At 46.1% G+C, this 22027-nt stretch overlaps 1 protein-coding gene across 1 annotated transcript in view; it reads right to left on the reverse strand.

Annotated features, from left to right (window-relative positions):
* Positions 1-7740: 7740 nt before the first annotated feature.
* The window catches only part of PRPF39 (pre-mRNA processing factor 39), a 75240-nt gene continuing 60953 nt past the window's right edge, over positions 7741-22027 (reverse strand). Inside the window, exons 12-14 of the mRNA XM_073577783.1 lie at positions 10016-10090; positions 9744-9867; positions 7741-8388 (exon numbers count right to left, since the gene is read on the reverse strand). Of these exons, the coding sequence (XP_073433884.1) occupies positions 8323-8388; positions 9744-9867; positions 10016-10090 (265 nt within the window). The 3' untranslated portion in view covers positions 7741-8322. The remainder of the gene's footprint in view (positions 8389-9743; positions 9868-10015; positions 10091-22027) is intronic.

Consider the following 22027-nt stretch of genomic DNA (forward strand, 5'->3'; position numbering starts at 1 on the left):
TTGCAAAATTTGCAAAATTTTCGCCAAATTTCCTTTTTTTTCCCACAAATAAACATAAGTTATATGAATGAAATTTTACCACTAACATGAAGTACAATATGTCACGAGAAAACAATGTCAGAATCACCGGGATCCATGGAAGCGTTCCAGAGTTATGACCTCATAAAGGGACAGTGGTCAGAATTGTAAAAATTGGCCTGGTCATGAACCTGCAAACCACCCTTGGGGGTGAAGGGGTTAAGTCCCATGGTTGGTCTTAGGCTCTGCACTGCTCTAGAAAATCTAGCCACCCAAGGGTCAGAGGGAAGGCTAGGGGAAGAAAATGCTCAAAGCTGATATCTGGACTTTTGCCGTGCTTGGCCTTAGTCCCTTATTAAACCCTGCTTGTAGGAAGTTAATATTTTAGGATTATCTAGATGAGAAGTATTTATGGAAGAACTGCCACACTCCAAACAGAATCTTTTCTAGATTTTGTTGTAAATAGCGAGGTCTCGGGATCTTAAAGAGAAGTTGCCACATTTTTATATAATTTGCAAAAAAAAGTAACAACGTTGTTTCAGCAAATGTTGTACTAACTAGGATTCATGGTTTGTTTGTAATGTTTTAATGTAGCCACTGGGCGCTGCCATCTTGGTTTGCAGATCTGTGGAGGACTCATACAGTCTCCAAATATGGCCGTCCCTGGACATAAGAAACCGTTGTTGGTTCCCGACCCTATCTCTAACATTGCAGCCTCATTAGCAGTGAACTGGGCACCCCCTGTGGGCTGCACAATTCACTGCTGTAGGTGTGGCGGGCGCAATTTTTCTGTAGCCAGGTGCTAACCCCTGAGCGCCTTTTATCCTCCATCACAGGACCACTTGTGGCATAACAGCTCCTGTGTTGTGAGGAGAGGCTGTAGATATGGAGAAAGTGGACAGCAGAGAAGAGAAACACCTGGAGGATGGAGAGTGATGAGTGCTGGTGACTTGCTTCTATGCTCAGCTGTCCTGCTTACTCCAGGCTCTGCACTGTGCTTCCTGCTCCACTGTCCTTCTGCTCTGTCTCCCCATTCACACAGTCTCAGTGCTCTCCGGTAATCTGGCACCTTAGCTTTTATGGCTGTCTGAGGAGGACAGTGACAATAGAGCCCATAGTCTGGTGTATCGGCGGGGAGAGCAGTTTCACCAGTGTAGGCATATCTGTAATCCTCTCCTGTGATAGTCTGCTGAGCCGTGTATCTAATCCTCTCCTGTGTGATACTGACTGCTGAACCGTGTATCTAATCCTCTCCTGTGTGATACTGACTGTTGAGCTGTGTATCTAAGCCTATCCTGTGTGATACTGACTGCTGAACCGCGTATCCAATTCTATTCTGTGATACTGACTGCTGAGCCGTGTATCTAATCCTATCCTGTGTGATACCATATGCTGAGCCGTGTATCTAACCCTATCCTGTGTGATACTGCTCTCCTGAAATAGTCTGTACTGCTGTCACCCTGTTGGTTTTATGTGTGATCTACATGGTGGTATTGTGTATGATCTATATAGCGGTGTTATGTGTGAACTCTATGGCAGTATTATCTGCAGAAAGGGGACCCATTCTAGGGTGGTTCTGGCTGAGCACCTGCACACGGGACTACGGTAATAGAGGGGGCAGCATGACCTCCAGTTAGGTGCAGTCATGGGAGGGCTGGTGAGGCAGCTGACGAGAGGGGTCTCATTTTTATTGTTACTGTATGGCTCCATTTCCCCATAGCCTGCTTCCCAGCCTCACCACAGACTGCGCCTGTCGCCTCGCTTTCACACATCGCCAGGGCAGGATGGAGAAGACAGGATCCATAGCTCCCAACATCCCATTTTTAACCCCCCTCACCCGCGTAGTGCCCGGGACTCTATTTTTCCCGCACTGCACCGACCCCATCCGCGCCCTCCCAGAGAGACCCACTGCAGCCTGCAAGGACGTCCTAGGCTGTTTGCACAGGACCTGTGATGAGGTCACAGGAGTCAGGGGTCACATGATCAGTGGCCGCTGTGTCTGGACTCTGCTGTGCTGGTTGTTATGGTGCTGGATGAGGTGAAGTTTGTGTGGGGTTTACAGTGTGAATGTAGCAGAGCCGCAGGTGTACAGAGCGGAACCGCGCGTGCACGAGGTGTGCGGAGCCGAGCCGCTCGTGTACGAGGTGTGGAGCAGAGCCACGCACGTACAAGGTATGCAGAGCGGAGCCGCGTGTGTACGGGATGTACAGAGCAGAGCCGCGTGTGTACGAGGCATGCAAAGCAGGCTTTTCCTGCGACACAGGCGTACACAGCGGAGCACTTTAAAACTCGCACATGACGGTCCACCGGAAGCGACGTGCTAGAAGCTGACCGGAAATGAGGTAATTTCATGAGGAGATTGTGACGGAACCATGGAGGCACTTCAGGGAATGCTTCAGATTCATCACCATGTCCTCCGACGACAGCGGGATCGCCTTGTAATCGGGGCTACCGGCCATGTGAGTGGATCATGATATGTCCTGCACTGGGAGGCTCAGGTGGGCATTACAATGGGAGCCAGGCTGCTATAGTATCTTTATTGAATCTTTATTTCTTTCTCTCCGTTTCTTTCTCTGGTCTTTCCTTCTCCCTCGGTTTTTCTCTCTCTTTCTTTCTCCTTGCTCTATCGCTCTGTTCTTTCTTTCTCTCTGTTCATTTTTTCTGCCCCCTCTTTCCTGCTCTTTTTTTCATTCGCTCTCATTTTCCCTTTCCCCTCTTTCTTTCTCTGTTCTTTTTATCTGTTCTCCCCCTCTTTCTTTGTTTTTTTTCTGTCCCCTTTCTGTGTTCTTTTTTTTCTTTCCCCTCTTTCTCTCGCCTTTCTTTTTTTTTTTTTCTGTTTTCTTTTCCTCAGTATCTGTCAGTGTGCCCTCAGTACCAGTCAGTGTGATCAGCAGTGCTAAATGGGTGCGGTTGGGCGTGACTAGTTGTGAAATAGGTGTGGCCAGGGTATGGCCTAAAACGTGCCGCATGAGGAAGGGGAATGGGTTCTTTGATGACCTGTTCTGATCCAGACTTTGCATGCAATCAGCAGAAATGTTTCCTGGATTTCTGTGGAGCAGTGTATAGAAGACGGTGCTCTATGTACAATCCTTGCCTGCTCCGCGCACTGAACAGGGTAACCCCCAGCACACTGCTCTCCTGAAATACTCTGTGCTGCTGTCACCCTGCTCCCAGAATCCTTGCTGCCTGCCATCCTCAGTGACTGTCTACTTCTCAGCAACTTTGCAGTGACCATTAAAATGGCTGCTCACTGTGTTCCTAGACGTCATCCTCTCTTTTCCCTTAGCAAATGCCCAGAAGGGGAGGAGAGGAGTGACATCACACACATGTCAGGAGACTCAGGTCATATTTACTGCAGGGCAGTAATGTAGCTAGTTGTACACTAGGTTTTTGTGTCAAATTTCAGTAGCTGCTCCCCCTAGTGTGAACAAGTAGGAATGCCAAACTTCTTAAAATTTTTCATATTTTTCTACATTATAAACAAACTAGATGGTGGCCTGATTCTAACACATCGGGTATTCTAGAATCAATCTCTCAGCGCCGCAGATCTTCCGACGGTAGCGGAGGCGTGCCGTCGTTCCTGTCGGTGATTGGTCACTGACACCCGGGCGCGACCAATCAGCGACGTGAGATTTCCATCAGACAGAATTACACGATTATATATAGTAGATATTTTTAAAGAAAATGTAAACATTAATTCATCACATTTTTTCAATTGCCGAAAATTTTTTTTTTTTCATGGCACCTTCCCTTTAAGTTATTCCTTTCAGGATCAACTCTGAAAGGTTAAGTTTCTCCAGGTCATGGTGAAGAATTAGACCCTGATCACATCTTTCAGGGGAAGCAGGACCGATTCCTCTATGACCATCTTCAATAGTCGGAACCAACTTCTTTTTTGGCTAGAAAGGAACCAGCAGGAGCAGTTTCCTGGTCTTTCTGAATCTTCCTGAGAACTCTTGAGATTTAGGCTACTGAAGGAAAGGTATATGAAAACAGCCCTGCTCCAAACCCCATTTAAATAACAAAACTGACGGCACAGCAAGAACTAGTCTGAATAGGTGCATACCAAAAAACAGCTTACATATCAAAATGAGAATATGGTTGCACTCAATTGCATTAAGGCATGTCAATGTGAAATACACAAAGTTTGAATAGCATAATGGCTTTTGAAATTTAGGAAAAACACATGAGCTGCTTAGCACAAAATTTGGCCAAAGAAATGTGAGCCCATTCACCAATGTCAAGGTAATCTCATGATCGAATGGGTCCCTAACCTAACTGCCTAGTATGAACACTTACCTCTGGCTAATAACTTGGTCAAGCATATATTTATAGGAAGGTCGGAAGGCTTGGCCAAGTTATAAGCCAGAGGCTAGTGTTCACACTAGGCAGTAAGGTTAGGGACCCATTCGATCATGAGATTACATTGACGTTGGTGAATGGGCTCACATTTTTTGGCCAAAGTTTGTGCTAAGCATCTTGTGTTTTTCCTAAATTTCAGAAGCCATTTCGCTAGTCACACTTCATGAATTTCACATTGATAAGTCTTAATGCAATTGAGTGCAACCATTTTCTCATTTTGATATCCAAACCTCATTTAAAGCATCGATCCCTTTGGGATTGTCCATAGGGTTCAAGGAGTAAAACTTTTCGATCTTCAAATTCTTCGTGGTCGCAAACAGGTCTGAAGAAGGCCCCAGCACTGACAAAGCTGCTGGAATAACTCCCCATTTAGTTCCCACTTGTTAAGTAGGCAGAAGATTTGGCCTAAGTAATCTCCCACTCTCGTCTGAGATCCTTCCAGATGGACTGCTTAAACGGTCTTTTCTGTCCAGGTAAAGATCCTTGTGGCCAGATCCTGAAGAGTATGATGTCCTGGGCCGCCATGGTGGCATAAAATTTTTTTTTTTTTTTTTTTGCAATGGTCGGCTGTAACTCCCTGTAATTCAAAAGTCCGGGTTTCTGAAGGCCAGAACCCCTGGATAATTTCACCTCCTCACACCCCAGATTGGCTCCCCCTACCCATTTGCTTGCGTTGGCGGTAACTAGCACGCAGGGAGAGGAAATCCATAGAAAACCCAACTGGAAGTTTTCGGGATAGTTCACCAGTCCAGAGATCTTGTTACCGCTAGGGTTAGGTACTTTTCCTTGTTGAGGCTAGAATAGCCCTTTCAAGATCCCTCAAATGGAACAAACTGCATTGGACACAAGAGACATGAGATGTTAATATGCCTAGAATCTTCATCACCATCCTGATTGAGCAACAGCTTCTTAAAAATTGGCGAATCCTGTTCCTTACTGTTCTCCAATTCTCTGCTGGTAAAAATGAAGTTCTCAACCAGGAGTCTAGAAGGACTCCCAGGAATATCTTCCTGGTTCCTGGAACCAGATCAGACTTCTCTAAACTTAAGCACCATCCCAGCTTTCCTCATGTTTAAAATATCAGTTTCAACTAGTTAGTTTTGTAGTTCTCCTACTGATTTGGCCATCAACAAGAAGTCATGCAGGTAGGGGAGTATAATGATACCCATTTTTCTTAGGTGAACTATGATCTCTGCAATTAGTTTAGTAAAGACCCGAGGGGCCAAGGCTAGTCACTGAAATTGGAAATGGCAGTTCTGGTTTTGAAATCTTAATGCGAACCTTAGGAATTTTTGACAGCAGGGTTGTATTGGAACATTACAGTATGTGTTCTTTAGATCTAATGTGCACATACTAAACAAGAATGCGGTTAAGGGGATGGTTGTCTTTATGGACTCCATTCTGAATCTTTTGTACTTTACCCAGTAATTTAATGGTTTTAAATTTATTTTAATACGACTCTAACCCGAGGGTTTTTTGATGAAGAGCCCTGAATAGTGACCCCAGTCTTCCTCTACCTGGAGAACCAGTACTATGACTCCTGACTTTAATAAATCTTTTATGTCCAACCACATAGGGGAACTGGCTGCTAGGGAGTGAGGATCAGCCAGATGAATTCTATCATATTTCCCTGTGAAATGGTTTTTAGAGTTTAGAAGTCCTGGGATATGACCTCTCAGTTTCCTGCAAACTGCGTGAGCAGCCCCCCTACGCAAATGGTGTCATTGCCTCCTTGAACCTGAATTTGAACCAAAAAGGGGAATTTTACCCTTACTCTCCTCCCCCCCCCCCCCCCCCCTTTGGATTTGCTCCACCTATGAGATGTCCCCTTCCCCCATATAATCTTTCCAGGAAGGACGGGATCGCTGAAAGGGCTGAAACTTCCTAGTTCTATCTTCCGGAAACCCTTCTAGTTTCATCTAATACTGGCCCAAATAATGAAACCTCAAAAGGGAAGAGAGAAGAGCTTATTTGTGGATTGGTTATGCCCAGACCATGTTTTCATCCAAATAGCTCTATGGGCTGCATTATTTCAAGCCACAAATCTAATAGACTCTGAGGAAGCATTCGCCATAAATCCAGTTGCTAATCTCCTCAGCTTCGAAGGGTAAACAAATCCAGAATTCACAGGGTATAACAAACCTTTTCTCAGCGTTTTCCCATTCTTCCAGGATCATGGCCCAAATGTGATTTATCGGAAAGATCCTACGTCTTTGGGATCTCAGTCCTCCAAATATCTCATCCCGGATCGAATGAGATTTCTGAGCTTCTTCCAACTGCATCAAGTTTCCGACTGTGCGTAAAAGCTGATCTGTGTCATCTGAGTACACGACAGGTTCAGGATGGCTTCAGAAGCCTTGTAGGGTAAAAGATATCTCCCCCTCTTCAGCCTGATCAGAGCTTAAGGACTGTAACCCCTCTTCTGAACTTAGTTCCATCTCAGTCTCTTACCACAGGAACCCAGATGAGATGTATGTGGAGGCACAAAACTGAAGATAGAGGCCTGAACATCATGAACTTCATGTCTACTTTCCTAACTGTTCATCCCTAATGATCTCGGGAGGTGCAACTCTCACATAATTGCATCCCATAAGTTTTGGGCAATTTTGTATTGCAGATGGCACATCAATTAGATTTCCATGAGGCCTTGCCGGCCTCATGGAAATTGTCCCAAATTTGCAAAAACTAAATATGCCTGCACATATAGTGAGTAAATTTTTTTTTTTTTTTTTTTTTAATTCTTTACAAGCACTAACATTTACCATGCTCTGCGTGTCTGCACAGCCTGCCTCTTCCATTCTTGTGTTCAGATGTCAAGCTGTGCCTTAATAAAGATAATACTTTTATATTGCCTTGTCTTACTCAGATCTTCTGCATTCTACCGTGGAACGCACACTCCACCCGGAAGTATGTTGCCAGCGTACTTCAGTGACCTCACTGGAAGTGTGCCTCTTCCCTAATATTATGCCCAGAACAAGCAGCACACCACTGGCGGATGTTTGAGAAAAGAGCCCTAACTGGAGGAAAGCAGCTCCAGAACAGGAGCTCTCCCTGCTCGACTGGTCTGTGGCTGAGGAACCCCCCCCTTGGAGGGGGAGGAATCCGCCATAAACCGCTTGGCAGGGTACACCATATTGCATTTAATGAGCATTGGTTTGCGCCATTCTCAGTGCTCTTTTTGTTAACTTATCCTTAAGCGTGGCATCATTTTATATTACTTTCAAGTCTATTTGACAGAATTGGCACCTTGTCTGTCTTAATTCCAGCGGCTGAGGATTTTAGTGGTGGTTGAGCGCCAGTGTGTTTATTGCATTGTTGTTTAATTGAATATATGCTAAAGAGAATTAAAAAAAAGTTAAGTTGTGACTTTGCCAACACTTTATTAACAACAAAACGTGATAAAAAGAGAAAGTACATACAGATGACTACAAATATGAATGTTCCTAAAAATGCAGATAACCATCCTCCCAATGGGGAAAGAATAAAGAAAAAAAAAATATATTTTTTGCATTACGGTAAGTCATGTACATCACCTGCTGGAGATTTACCCTGACACATCTGTCGTTGTTTAACACTTCACAAGCAAAAAAAAAAAAGCCAGTATTTATCCAATCATTTGGAAAACATTGGTTAATTTGTAAATTTACATAAAAGACAAGAGAAGAACACAAACGAAAAAAAACAAAAATCGATTAGATTTATGTCACTTTCAACTAGAGGAACCTGGGACAAAGGTGGTAAAAGAAATTCCCTCTCCCATGACTTCCTGTGAATTTATCACAGGATTAGATTACAGTGATCACACACAGCACGGCCCTCGGGTGCCAAAAAAAAACAAACTTTCCCCCAAAGTGAACGACAAATTAGAACAAGTTTGTTTGTTTTTTTTTTATGTCAACTCCTGCCTTGAACTGGGATGTTGGGAAGAATGAGTAAAGGCCATCATGTGGAAGGAGGGTGGTAGTACTGTCCATAATTCCAGGTGTTCTGGTAGTTGTAATGCTGTTGCTGCAAAAAATAAAACAATGCATAACATAAAATATAGAGTATTGCTAATATATAAATGTCACAATTGAAAAAATTCCATTTCTGAGCTGCAGGGCAGGTAGTCTTTTTCCTAATCTAGGTCTCCAGAATGACCACAATTTGATGGAAATTCAAAAGATCTTTTGAGACGACTGTGTGCAACTTTCTTTCCAGAAAACATTGGTGAAGGGTGCGGACTTTTGGCATCACCACCAATCAGCTGTTTGAAGGGTCTGCAGCACATCTGTTTTTACCCTTTAAGGCCGGTTTCACATTAGCGCTTTTTCAGCGCGCGCACGGCCGGGGGTAGCTCCGCCCCCGAGCCGGCTCTCTGCCCGGCGTGCCCGCCCCTTGCTTGTAGCGCCGCCTACTAGCGGACAGCGGCGCCTGCGATCGGCGCACCCTATCTTTAGCATAGGGTGCGCAGGCCGTGCGCTAGTTGCGCTTTGACCTGCGCTGCGCACTTTTGACGGTGCGCCGTGCGCGCCAAAATCCGAAAAGTTTGATTTTGGCACGCACGGCGCACCGTCAAAAGTGCGCAGCACAGGTCAAAGCGCAACTAGCGCACGGCCTGCGCACCCTATGCTAAAGATAGGGTGCGCCGATCGCAGGCGCCGCTGTCCGCTAGTAGGCGGCGCTACAAGCAAGGGGCGGGCACGCCGGGCAGAGAGCCGGCTCGGGGGCGGAGCTACCCCCGGCCGTGCGCACGCTGAAAAAGCGCTAATGTGAAACCGGCCTTATAGCGGCTGAGCTTAGCCTTGCAGTTTTCACTTTTTCAATTGCAAATATCAAGCACAGCTGCTACAAAACGTACAAAGCATTCATGAGAAACCTTTGGAAAATCTGAGCACTGTGGACCTGTTTAAACAGCCGTTCGGAGGGATCAGATACTTGCAAAATTGATGGCTTATCATCAATTTTAAAAACCTGGACAGTTCTCTTCAAACTTCTCCTACAATAAATCCTCTTCATATATAGACCAGATTTTAGTTTCCCCATTTGCTAAGCATATTGCCTCAGAGGAGTGAAATATTTTTTTTTTGGCTTCAGTACTAGATTCTTGTTTTAAAGACAGAATATGGGGGGGGGGGGTCATGATATCATTGAGGAGCACTATACATTCTTGAGTGACGTTTGTCAAACAGCCTTTAATTTTACTGTACAAATGAAGAATTCTATAACTTTAACAAAACTTTGTATTTCAATTAGTTCCCGCATTCAAGACTGACGTGTTTGCTGTTGGTGAATGGGAGCCATTAGATAACCTTCTGTGAGCAATCAGCAGAGCGCCGACCTGCAGAGAGTGAGCAGTGACAGACACTGGAGTAGACACGCACCTGGTACCAGTTTGCATAGTTATACGATGGCTGCGAGGCAGCAGTGGTTGTTGCCGCCATCGGAGCAGCTGCCAATACTGCACCGTCCTCCGTGTGCACCCTCTTAGCGTCAGGCTGTTCCAACCTACAAGCAACAACACCTGGTGTATAACACAGGAAGTGGCGTATTCAACTACTAGGAGAGCCTACATAGATGCATTTTTTATACAAACTTTCTGACCGGGGTGAGGTTTAAGTCACTTTTGGTCTCCATTTATTTAGCTGATACTCACCCATTCTCAGCTTTCCTTTTCAGAATTTCTTGCTCTCTCAGAAGCTTCTGGTGCTCATCGTAGGTGGACAGCAACCTGAAACAAAGGGGATATTATTTTATTTCTCTTGGATCAGGCAGAACCAAATCAGATTTACTCCAGTCCTCATAGAAGACACGTGAAGAAAAAAAAAAAAAAAAAAGTCTGCAGGGTCCTTACACATAGTAACAATACAACATTAAAAGGGGTTGTCCACTACTGAACAGTGCTTCTTCAACACTGATGGAACAGTCAATATACCAGAACCCAGGCTCATAATGATTAGTTAGCCAAGTACAGTTAACTTGGCCACTACAAGACAACTCCAAAAATTAGCATATTCAAAAAGGAGAACCATAGGAGTGTTTCTATAAAAACATGTATAAAATCTTTAATGAATACTAAGACACAGAGAACATACATAAAAAGGGCAATGTAAGAACACCTATTGGTAGCACTCAGCACTGTATAAGTCAATTATTGATAACAGTATACGATTAACCCGGTAGATGAAAAACCCTTTTGTGATTAGTACCCTTCCCTTGAAATCTCCATATCTTAAATAGAACTGGCAAATATTGAACCATAAGTGTGAATAGTCACTATTCCATTTGCTTTGTCTTTGCTGCCACGATATGGGTATCCAGTCAGGCTACAGGTCTCACAAACATTACAGCCAACACAAATACACCTAATGGTGAGCAAGGGTAGTCTTACCAGGTGCTGAGGCGCACCACAAAACCAGTGAAAACCCCAACGCATGTTTCTGAAAAGTAGAAAGAGCAAGGCAGAAAGTTTTTTAGGATCACCACACAAAACAACAATATATATATATATATATATATATATATATATATATATATATATATATATATATATATATATATATACATATATATACACACATATACACAAAATATAGCTTGTTTACAGAGCCAAAACCACCACACACAATTAAAAACCCTTAAAAACGTTTCAAGGGACTGAAACAGATGTAGTCCCCACAATCTAAGATGGACATAATAATGATATAGCCTCTAGCCGCTTGATAATTGAATAACACACAAATAAATACAAAATAATGCAAGTATGCTGCTAATATAGGGCCCTAATATCAGAGGTAGATACAAATTTCTTGGCAGGGTAGAAAGTAGTATTAATCAGCCCACAAATCAGGACCTAGTATGTAATGGACTCCTAAGCACTTGAAGAAAAAAAGTATGTAACACAATATAAAAAACCATTCCTGAGTCTGCAAGCAGTCAGCAGAATGATGCATCACCGCAGACCAGTCCAGTTACTAGGGAGTCATAGTCGCCCCGTCACCCATATGCAGCAGTCAGACAGGCAGGCAAACAGGCGTTGGAGGACCCACGCGTTCCGACACTCAAGGTGTTTTTTTCAAGGTGAGTGTAACCGGTTCTGTTAACCCCAACTATTTAAACAAAAATCATTAAAAAGAAAATTTTTACCAGCTGGTGGCCGACAGCAGGAGAGCGGCGTGAGGCGGCATGATGGTGCGCGGTCAGCTACCCGGAAGTGTTCACCCATCGAAGTCAAAGTATCCAGAGCGCCTGTGCAGCCAGTGTGTCATGATGTGTAAGGCGCTTGCGCAACAAAGCATACAATGCGACTGCGCAAAGTATCTCACAAAGGATCTTGCACAAGTGCATGACGCTTGCGCAGAAGAAAGCCGACAAAGGTTCAGAGCGTTATCACCGGCATAGCAGACAAGTGCACATGTCCTCAGACATGAGCCAATATAATTGTAGTTATATAAGGGGTCTCGCATAAATACATGACGCTTGTGCGACCAACTTAAGAGGCTGAGAATATTATTGCCAAAAATAGGCAAATGCGTATGCCCACGGATAAGAGCCAGTATTATTGTATAAAAAAAATCATATGCACAGACGCCGATGCCATGTAAATACTCATCAATAGAACGCAGTATAATGTGTGATAATTGCACACAGATATCGAGCACATGTGCACTATTTTATTCACAAAAATACAAAGCTGTTATACAACAAACAGGCAAAGGCTACAATAGTAAATAATACCCATATAGACAAATGCGCATGCCCAAACAAATGAATGGACCGTAATGAATAAAAGACACACAGAGTTACACCAAAGATAGTGGACGTGTTCATGGCTTAAGAAAAATTCAGTGCATCATGATCACACACAAATAAACAATTGGCATTAGCTGATAAGCAAAGGTCTAAGAACACTGCGAATATTATGCTAATATGCATATTTACAGACAAAGAGGTCAGGATGTCAGACCAAAGAGGTACACGAGCAGGTCAATTCCTGTACTAGACCTCATAACAAAAAGTTTATTTGTTTGTCTATAAAGTAAAAAGGAGTAGTTCATTTGTACGGTATACACCACGTACATACCTAATCTATATTTCTCCTTGATACAAAGCACATTAAAGTATAGCAGTTATTACACCACAGGCTAGCCTCAAATGGTAGAAGTAGTGTTGGTCACCCAAAATAACCTCTAAGGTGGTTCTGAGCAAATGGATAGATTCATAGAATCCATGAGCCCTATAAGAATGGCTATCACAGAATAAGGGTTTATCAGTCAGGGTCCATAAAAACACACGAGGACCAGTTACACCAAAAAATTTGAGACCCTCATGAAGAGGGTACATACTAGTTTAACCACCCCATGTATATAATTACAATTGATGTATCAGCATAGTCAAATATGGCTATGTCAAACAGATAAACTAACCCCATGATTCAAAATAAAAATGTAGAGAGTGGCCAAATGGCAAGAACATCCACCATTAGAACACAGAGGTAGGTTGGATCAAATCAAGAAGGGGTGTTCGCATTACCTCTTTCTTGGGCTATAGAAGCATCAAAATGAAGCAATGCCAGAACCGTATACCAACAGCATACTTGCACAACTATAACCCTAGAGAATAATAGCCCCAACCCCAATGGGGGGTATATACAAAAGGCAAACGCCGCATTACAAATGAGATGGTCAAATAGCACAAGAAGTACCCAAAATGCAATTAATCCAACCGGACATCAATTCTCTGCTATATTCGATTGCAGAGACCTGAAAGATGTTACCATCGGGGGGGGGGGTGTAATGTTGCTGATGAGCTTCTCCGACGGGAAGCCAGATGGATTTTTCATTTGGGTAGCCTCTCACCGGATGGACTCAATGAGGAACTGCTGTACACTGGTTTTTACAAGAAGTCCTAGTCTAGGATCTTCTTGTCTGACTAGTAGGCAGCAGTACCAGTCATCTTAGATTTTCTCGGTTTTCCTTACAGATTTATACTATTAATTTCTTTCAGGTCTCTACGATCGAATATAACAGAGAATTGATGTCCTGACTGTCTCAGCTCAACCAGGATGAAGAATTATGTCTACAACTTAACAGCTTTTTGTCATGTGCTGATCTTTACATCTATATTTATTGTCTAACCGGTTGGATTAATTGCATTTTGGGTACTTGTGCTATATGACCATTTCATTTGTAATGCGGCGTTTGCCTTTTGTATATACCCCCCATTGGGGTTGGGGCTATTATTCTCTAGGGTAATAGTTTTGCAAGTATGCTGTTGGTATACGGTTCTGGCATTGCTTCATTTTGATGCTTCTATAGCCCAAGAAAGAGTTAATGCGAAGACCCCTTCTTGATTTGATCCAACCTACCTCTGTGTTCTAATGGTGGATGTTCTTGCCATTTGGCCACTCTCTACATTTTTATTTTGAATCATGGGGTTATGTTTTTATGGTCCATGACTGATAAACCCTTATTCTGTGATAGCCATTCTTATAGGGCTCATGGATTCTATGAATCTATCCATTTGCTCAGAACCACCTTAGAGGTTATTTTGGGTGACCAACACTACTTCTCCCATTTGAGGCTAGCCCGTGGTGTAATAACTGCTATACTTTAATGTGCTTTGTATCAAGGAGAAATATAGATTAGGTATGTACGTGGTGTATACCGTACAAATGAACTACTCCTTTTTACTTTATAGACAAACAAATAAACTTTTTGTTATGAGGTCTAGTACAGGAATTGACCTGCTCGTGTACCTCTTTGGTCTGACATCCTGACCTCTGTCTGTAAATATGCATATTAGCATAATATTCGCAGTGTTCTTAGACCTTTGCTTATCAGCTAATGCCAATTGTATATTTGTGTGTGATCATGATGCACTGAATTTTTCTTAAACCATGAACACGTCCACTATCTTTGGTGTAACTCTGTGTGTCTTTTATTCATTACGGTCCATTCATTTGTTTGGGCATGCGCATTTGTCTATATGGGTATTATTTACTATTGTAGCCTTTGACTATTAGTTGTTGTATAACAGCTTTGTATTTTTGTGAATAAAATAGTGCACATGTGCTCGATATCTATGTGTAATTATCACACATTATACTGCGTTCTATTGATGAGTATTTATATAGCATCGGCGTCTGTGCATATGATTTTTTTATACAATAATACTGGCTCTTATCCGCGGGCATACGCATTTGCCTATTTTTGGCAATAATATTCTCAGCCTCTTAAGTTATTTGCACAAGCGTCATGTATTTATGCGAGACCCCTTATATACAGTGGGGCAAAAAAGTATTTAGTCAGTCAGCAATAGTGCAAGTTCCACCACTTAAAAAGATTTTTATGCAAATAAAATGAAAAAAAAAAAGACAATGTGATTTTCTGGATTTTATTTTCTCAGTTTGTCTCCCATAGTTGAGGTCTACCTATGATGTAAATTACAGACGCCTCTCATCTTTTTAAGTGGTGGAACTTGCACTATTGCTGACTGACAATACTTTTTTGCCCCACTGTAACTACAATTATATTGGCTCATGTCTGAGGACATGTGCACTTGTCTGCTATGCCGGTGATAACGCTCTGAACCTTTGTCGGCTTTCTTCTGCGCAAGCGTCATGCACTTGTGCAAGATTGTGAGATACTTTGATTGCACAGTCGCATTGTATACTTTGTTGCGCAAGCGACTTACACGTCATGACACACTGGCTGCGCAGGCGCTCTGGATACTTTGACCCCGCTGGGTGAACACTTCCGGGTAGCTCACTGCGCACCATCATGCCGCCTCACGCCGCTCTCCTGCTGTCGGCCACCAGCTGGTAAAAATTTATTTTTAATGATTTTTGTTTAAATAGTTGGGGTTAACAGAACCGGTTACACTCACCTTGAAAAAGACACCTTGAGTGTCGGAACGCGTGGGTCCTCCAACGCCTGTTTGCCTGCCTGTCTGACTGCTGCATATGGGTGACGGGGCGACTATGACTCCCTAGTAACTGGACTGGTCTGCGGTGATGTATCATTCTGCTGACTGCTTGCAGACTCAGGAATGGTTTTTTATATTGTGTTACATACTTTTTTCTTCAAGTGCTTAGGAGTCCATTACATACTAGGTCCTGATTTGTGGGCCGATTAATACTACTTTCTACCCCGCCAAGAAATTTGTATCTACCTCTGATCTTAGGGGACCTACATTAGCAGCATACTTGCATTATTTTGTATTTATATGTGTGTTATTCAATTATCAAGCGGCTATCTCATTATTATGACCATCTTAGATTGTGGGGACTACATCTGTTTCAGTCCCTTGAAACGTTTTTAAGGGTTTTTAATTGTGTGTGGTGTTTTTGGCTCTGTAAATAAAACTATATATATATATATATATATATATATATATATATATATATATATATATGTGTGTGTGTGTGTGTGTGTGTGTGTATTTTGTGTGGTGATCCTAAAAAGGAGATTTTTGTGTACTCACCGTAAAATCTCTCTTTCTCTTAGCCTTTAATTGGGGGACACAGAACCCTGGGTGTTATGCTGCTGTCCACTAGGAGACGACACTATGCATAGTCTGAAAAAGATTAACTTTGGCTCCTCCTCTGCAGTATACACCCCTGGACGGCGTCAGCCTTCTCCAGTTTTGTGCCAAAGCATAAGGAGGAACGTAACCAAATAACATAACCATGCCTGTGAGAAGGCTACTATGTACGAGCTCAAAGAACAATATGAGAACTCAACAGGAAACAACGGCCCGTAAGGGCAACAGGGTGGGAGCTGTGTCCCCCAATTAAAGGCTAAGAGAAAGAGATTTTACGGTGAGTACACAAAAATCTCCTTTACTCTGTCGCCTAATTGGGGGACACAGAACCTTGGGACGTCCCAAAGCAGTCCCTGGGTGGGAAGCAGTGGACGAATATTGTGCTGACAGTCCCCTAGACTTGGGGTACTGCCGCCTGCAGAACCAGTCTACCCAGGCTCGCATCCGCTGAGGACTGGGTATGAACACTGTAGTGTTTCGTAAACGTGTGTAGGCTAGTCCAAGTGGCCGCCTTGCACACTTGTTGTGCCGAAGCCTAATGCCGAATGGCCCAGGAGGCCCCTACTGCCTGTGTAGAGTGTGCCGTGATACCGGCCAGAAGAGGGGAACTGTTAAGTCGGTAGGCCTCATGTATGGTGGACTTGATCCACCTGGCAAGGGTAGCCTTGGAAGCCGGCAACCCCTTGCGACTACCTTCCGGAAGAATGAAGAGGGAATCAGATTTCCGGAAAGGTGCAGTCCTGGACACGTAAATCCGCAATGCTCTGACGAGGTCAAGCGTATGCAGAGCCTTCTCCACTCTATGAACCGGAACCGGGCAAAGGGAAGGCAGTGAAATCTCTTCATTAAGGTGAAAGTTGGACACAACCTTCGGAAGGAAGGATGGTACCGTGCGGAGAACCACCTTGTCCTGGTGAAAGGCTAGGAAAGGCCGTCTGCAGGAAAGTGCTGACAATTCCGACACTCTGCGTAACGAGGTGATCGCCACTAGAAAAACCACTTTCTGAGACAGAATGGAGAGTGGAACTCCTCTAAGAGGTTTGAAGGGTGGAGCTTGCAATGCTGTCAGGACCAGATTGAGGTCCCACGTATCCAGCGGACGTTTGTAGGGAGGAACCAATCGGGAAACTCCCTGGATGAAAGTCCTTACTTGCGGTTTAATAGCAATGCGCTTTTGAAAAAGGACTGAAAGCGCCGACACCTGACTCTTAAGCGAACTTAAGGATAGCTTGGCATCTAGGCCCGATTGAAGAAAACCTAGTACCTTCGGGAGGGAATAAGGGAGTGGGACTTGTCCATGAGATTCGCACCAAGAAAAGAAAGCTCTCCAGGTACGATAATAGAGCTTGGCGGAGGCAGGCTTCCTTGCCCTGATCATAGTTGCAATGACTGCCGGTGAAAAACCTGCCTGGGTTAGAATCCAGGTTTCAAGGGCCATGCCATCAAATTGAGAGCCCCTGAATTCTGGTGGAAGAACGGACCTTGAGACAGAAGGTCGTGACGGTCGGGTAGACGCCAGGGGGCGTCTGCCGTAAGTTGGACGATGTCGGCGTACCAAGTACGTCTGGGCCAGTCTGGAGCGATGAGGATGGTCGGAACTCCCTCTTGCTTGATCTTCCTCACGACCCTGGCGATTAGGGGGGAGGGGTGGAAAAATGTACAGGAGTCGGAACTGGGACCAGTCCTGGACCAGGGCATCCGCTCCGAGCGACCGCGGGTCGTGTGTCCTGGCCATGAAATTGGGAACCTTGGTATTGAGATGGGATGCCATTAGGTCCACATCCGGGGTTCCCCAGCGTTGACAGATCTGGTAAAAAATCTCGGGATGGAGAGACCACTCCCCCGAGTCCATTCCTTGCCTGCTGAGGAAGTCGGCATCCCAGTTTTCTACACCTGGAATGTGTACCGCAGAAAGTACCGACCTTGTGTCTTCCGCCCAGCGGAGGATATGAGCCACTTCTCTCATCGCCTGGGCGCTGCGGGTCCCGCCTTGGTGGTTCACGTATGCCACAGCCGTGGCATTGTCCGACTGTATCCGTATGTGCGAGGCTGCAAGCAAGTGATGAAATGCTCTCAGTGCCAAGAGAATGGCCCTGATTTCCAGAACATTGATAGGCAATGTCACTTCCCTCGGTGACCACTTGCCCTGTGCCCTGGGATGTAGGTGCACCGCCCCCCAGCCTGTCAGGCTTGCATTGGTAGTCAGGATCTTCCATTGTCCTGAGAGGAATGGCTTCCCTCGTGTAAGTGAGTTTGGTTTGAGCCACCAATGCAGGGACCTCCTGGTTGATGACGTCAACCTGAACTCCCTGTCGAGGGAGAGAGGGTTCCTGTCCCAAGATCTGAGTATGGCTAGTTGAAGGACCCTGAGGTGAAACTGGGCAAATGGCACTGCCTCTATTGCTGCTGCCATCCTGCCGAGGATTCTCATGGCAAACCGGAGAGATCGAGGAGGACTGCGAAGGAGTGTGCGAACTCCCAGACGGATGGCCAGTGTCTTGTCCTTGGGAAGGAGCACCAGGCCCCTGGCGGTGTCAAATACCATTCCCAGGAATGTTAGAGTCCGAGTTGGGATGGTCGACGATTTCTGTAGGTTGACTAGCCATCCCAGGCGACTCAGAGTGTCTAGAGTGATTGAGACACTGACCTCGCAGTCTTTGAAAGTGGGAGACTTGACGAGGAGGTCGTCCAGGTACGGGACGACTAGGATGCTTCTTGAGTGCAGGACGTCCATGGTGGCCGCCATGACTTTGGTGAACGTTCTTGGAGCCGTGGCGAGTCCGAACGGAAGGGCGACAAACTGGTAGTGGTTTTGGTTGACCGCGAACCTGAGAAACCTGTATGTCTATGGAGGCGAGGTATTCTCCCTGCTCCATGGATGCAATGATGGACCGGAGGGACTCCATGCGGAAATGACGGACCCGTACGTAATTGTTGAGCTGTTTTAGGTCCAGTATGGGTCGGACGCCGCCTCCTTTCTTGGGGACTACGAACAAATTTGAGTAGAATCCTCGGAATCTCTCGTTCGCGGGAACCGGCACCAAAACTCCTGATTGAAGGAGAGAGGAAACCGCTTGGTGGAAAACACGAGCCTTTTCTGGTGGTGTTGGAGGAACAGAAAGGAAGAACCGGTTCGGTGGAACGGAAGTGAACTCTATCTTGTATCCGGAAGACACTATTTCCCTGACCCACCTGTCTTCTGTAATAGGCAGCCAGACTTGCTGAAAGAGTAAAAGTCGGCCGCCTACTGGTGGGGTGTCTTCCGGAGGTCTCGAGTCATGATGAAGTGAAGTTCTGAGGTTTTCCTCCCTTGGGTTTCGCTTGGCCTGCTTTCGACTGCCAAGCCCTGTCCGGTCGCTGCTGCGTCCGTGGGTTGTCTCTGCGTGGAGAACGGTTGCGGTTTTGCACTGGGCGCGAAACGGACCAGCCCAAGGAATTCCGAAAGGAATCACGTCTGGTTTCTTCGTTTAAACGTGCGTTTCGGTTTTAGTTGAGGGAGAGAGGTACTCTTACCCCCAGTGGCATTGGCTATCATGGTGTCCAACTTTTCGCCGAAAAGTCTTCCAGTAAAATACGGAAGTCTCGTGAGGGACTTCTTTGAGGCCGCATCCGCTTTCCATTCTCGCAGCCAGAGGATGCGTCGGATCGTGATGGCGTTTGATGCTATTCCCGCTACACCTCTGGCGGAATCCAGGGCTGCATGAATTATGTAGTCTGCTACCACTGCCATCTGGACCGCTTGGTCCGAGAGTTCAGGATTTGAAGCCTGAAGACCCTCCTGTAGCAGGGCCCAGAGAGGCGCCTGCCGCTTCGAAAATAGAACGAGCCATGCGTTCTACTTGCCGGTCTGCTGCGTCCCTGAGGGTTGAGCTATCCGGCAGAGAGAGTAAAGTCTGCGCTGCTAGCCTAGAAACCGGAGGGTCCACTTCAGGTGGATCTGTCCATTGTTTGGTGTCTGTCTGTGGGAAGGGGTACTTCGCTTCCAAATATTTGCGATTAGCGAATTTTTTGTCAGGCTGTGCAAACTGTTTGGTAAGTATTTTCTCAAACTCATCGTGATTAGGGAAGACCTTAGGTGGTTTTTGAACACTTTCGAAGCAAATCCTCTGTTCTGGGACTTCCGGGGGCGACTCTGGAATTTTTAGCACCCGATGAATGGCAGAAATTATGTCCTCAACTAGCGCTGTATTGCTAGGGGGAGAAGGTACCACAGACCTGACCGTTTCATTATCTGAGTCGGAGTCACAGATACCCTCCGAATCCTGTGCCTCGCTAAGGTGATCCCTGGAGGGCGACCTGGGGCGGGGGTCTTCTGTGGTGGGGGATCCCTGTGGTAAATTGCACTGTCTGTCTGTGGCAGGGGACTGCCCAGGAGACCTGGAATGACGCTGTCTCTCCCTAGAGGGGGACGACCTTGTGCTATAGTGCGACTCAGGTGATCGAGACCTGTGGGTCCACTTACGTCTGTGAGAGTCGGAAGCAGCATGTTCCTGAGACAAGCTGTCCGTTTGCTGTGTACCGTCCATAGCTGGGGCCCGACTCTGCAGAGCTTGCAGTAATGTAGCAGTTAGGTTGTCTATGGACTGTGACATAGACTGAGACATCTGAGTTGCCCATTCCGGCGTGGTCTGTGACACTGAAGCGTCAGTAGGGACTCCCTGGGGTTCTGACCCAGAGTTCTGGATGCAGTCCCGGCAGTGCGGATACGTGCTGCCACTAGGGAGCGTGGCTTTGCAGGCTGTACAGAATGCATAGAAACATTCCTGCCTGGTTCTCTTCCTTGAGCCCGGCATAGTGCACAGAGGCTGGCTATAAGGGATCGTACAGGGATGGCTACGCAGAGGGAACCCACAGAAAGCCTTATAGGAAGTATAGATTCACAGCTGAGTAATGAGAACCCAGCTGTGAGCTTACCCCACCGGTGTGCCCCTAGGTCCAGCGCCGACAGATCCCAGTTCTGTGCCCCCCGGAGACCGCTGTGATGCTCCTCTCCTGGATCTCATCCAGAAAAAATGGCCACCGGGGCTCTGAGGAGGGGGCGGAGAGCTGAAAAGGGCACGCTGGGCTGTGTAAAAACGCCCCCTTTCTGCATCAATCCGCCCCTTCTATGACACTCCAGTGTGTCATTTTGGTCATCCGGGGGGGCGGGCCGGGGGCGGGGTAAAGGCGGCGGCTTCAGCTTCAGCTAGGCCGAAGCCGCGGCCTAAATTAGAAGCCTGATGCCCAGGAGGGCTCCAGAGCGGCGCGGTAGTCCGGGGGGGGGGGCCGATTTGCACCAGACCCCCCAGAATGGTCGACTGGATAGCGGTGGGGGAAGCAGGGGTAGCGGTTTTTATATGGGGGGCCCTTGAAGCGCTATGGAGCCGCTGCTGTTGCAGAGACAGGGACGCAGAAAAGCCCTGTCTCTGCTGTGCCATCCAGTCCGCACCCTCCCCCGGCCCCAACAGGATCCCTCAGCCAGCCTGGGGTCCCTGGAAGCTGCGAAATGCTGCCTGATCTCCGACTCTACCTGAGGCGTCTCAACCCAATACCCCCTGCGGGGGATTAGGGAGGGTGCGTCTGTCACCGTCAGGGGGTCTTCATCCTCGCCTCAACCTCAACCCAGACCCCTTAAAGGGGTTGGGGAAGGAGGGGGGTCTCGACCTCGAACCAGGACCCGAGGGACTGGGGAGGGAGCGACATGGGGAAAAACCTCCTCGACCTAAGCAAAAACTGGAGAAGGCCGACGCCGTCCAGGGGTGTATACTGCAGAGGAGGAGCCAAAGTTAATCTTTTTCAGATTATACATAGTGTCGCCTCCTAGTGGACAGCAGCATAACACCCAAGGTTCTGTGTCCCCCAATTAGGCGACAGAGTAAAACTTTCTGCATTGCTCTACTTTTTAGTATATACTTTTTGCATGCAATTTAGTGATCCCAGTGGGGCCTATTTCCCCTATTATTCAATGATGGTGCCCGCCTAACTATTTTACCCAACACATGTTTCGCTGCTACACCGCCATGCTTTCAAGGGGAGTGTTGTAAGGGTTCCCAGTAGGAACTTTTGTATCGATGGTATCCAGTCACATGTGAATCATGTGACCGGGCGCTGATAGGTTGTATTTGAGTGGCGAATGCGCCCGTGG

Source organism: Dendrobates tinctorius, unplaced genomic scaffold (genome assembly GCF_039654945.1).
Source record: "Dendrobates tinctorius isolate UK_male_01 unplaced genomic scaffold, ASM3965494v1 ptg000057l, whole genome shotgun sequence".
Lineage (NCBI taxonomy): Eukaryota > Metazoa > Chordata > Amphibia > Anura > Dendrobatidae > Dendrobates > Dendrobates tinctorius.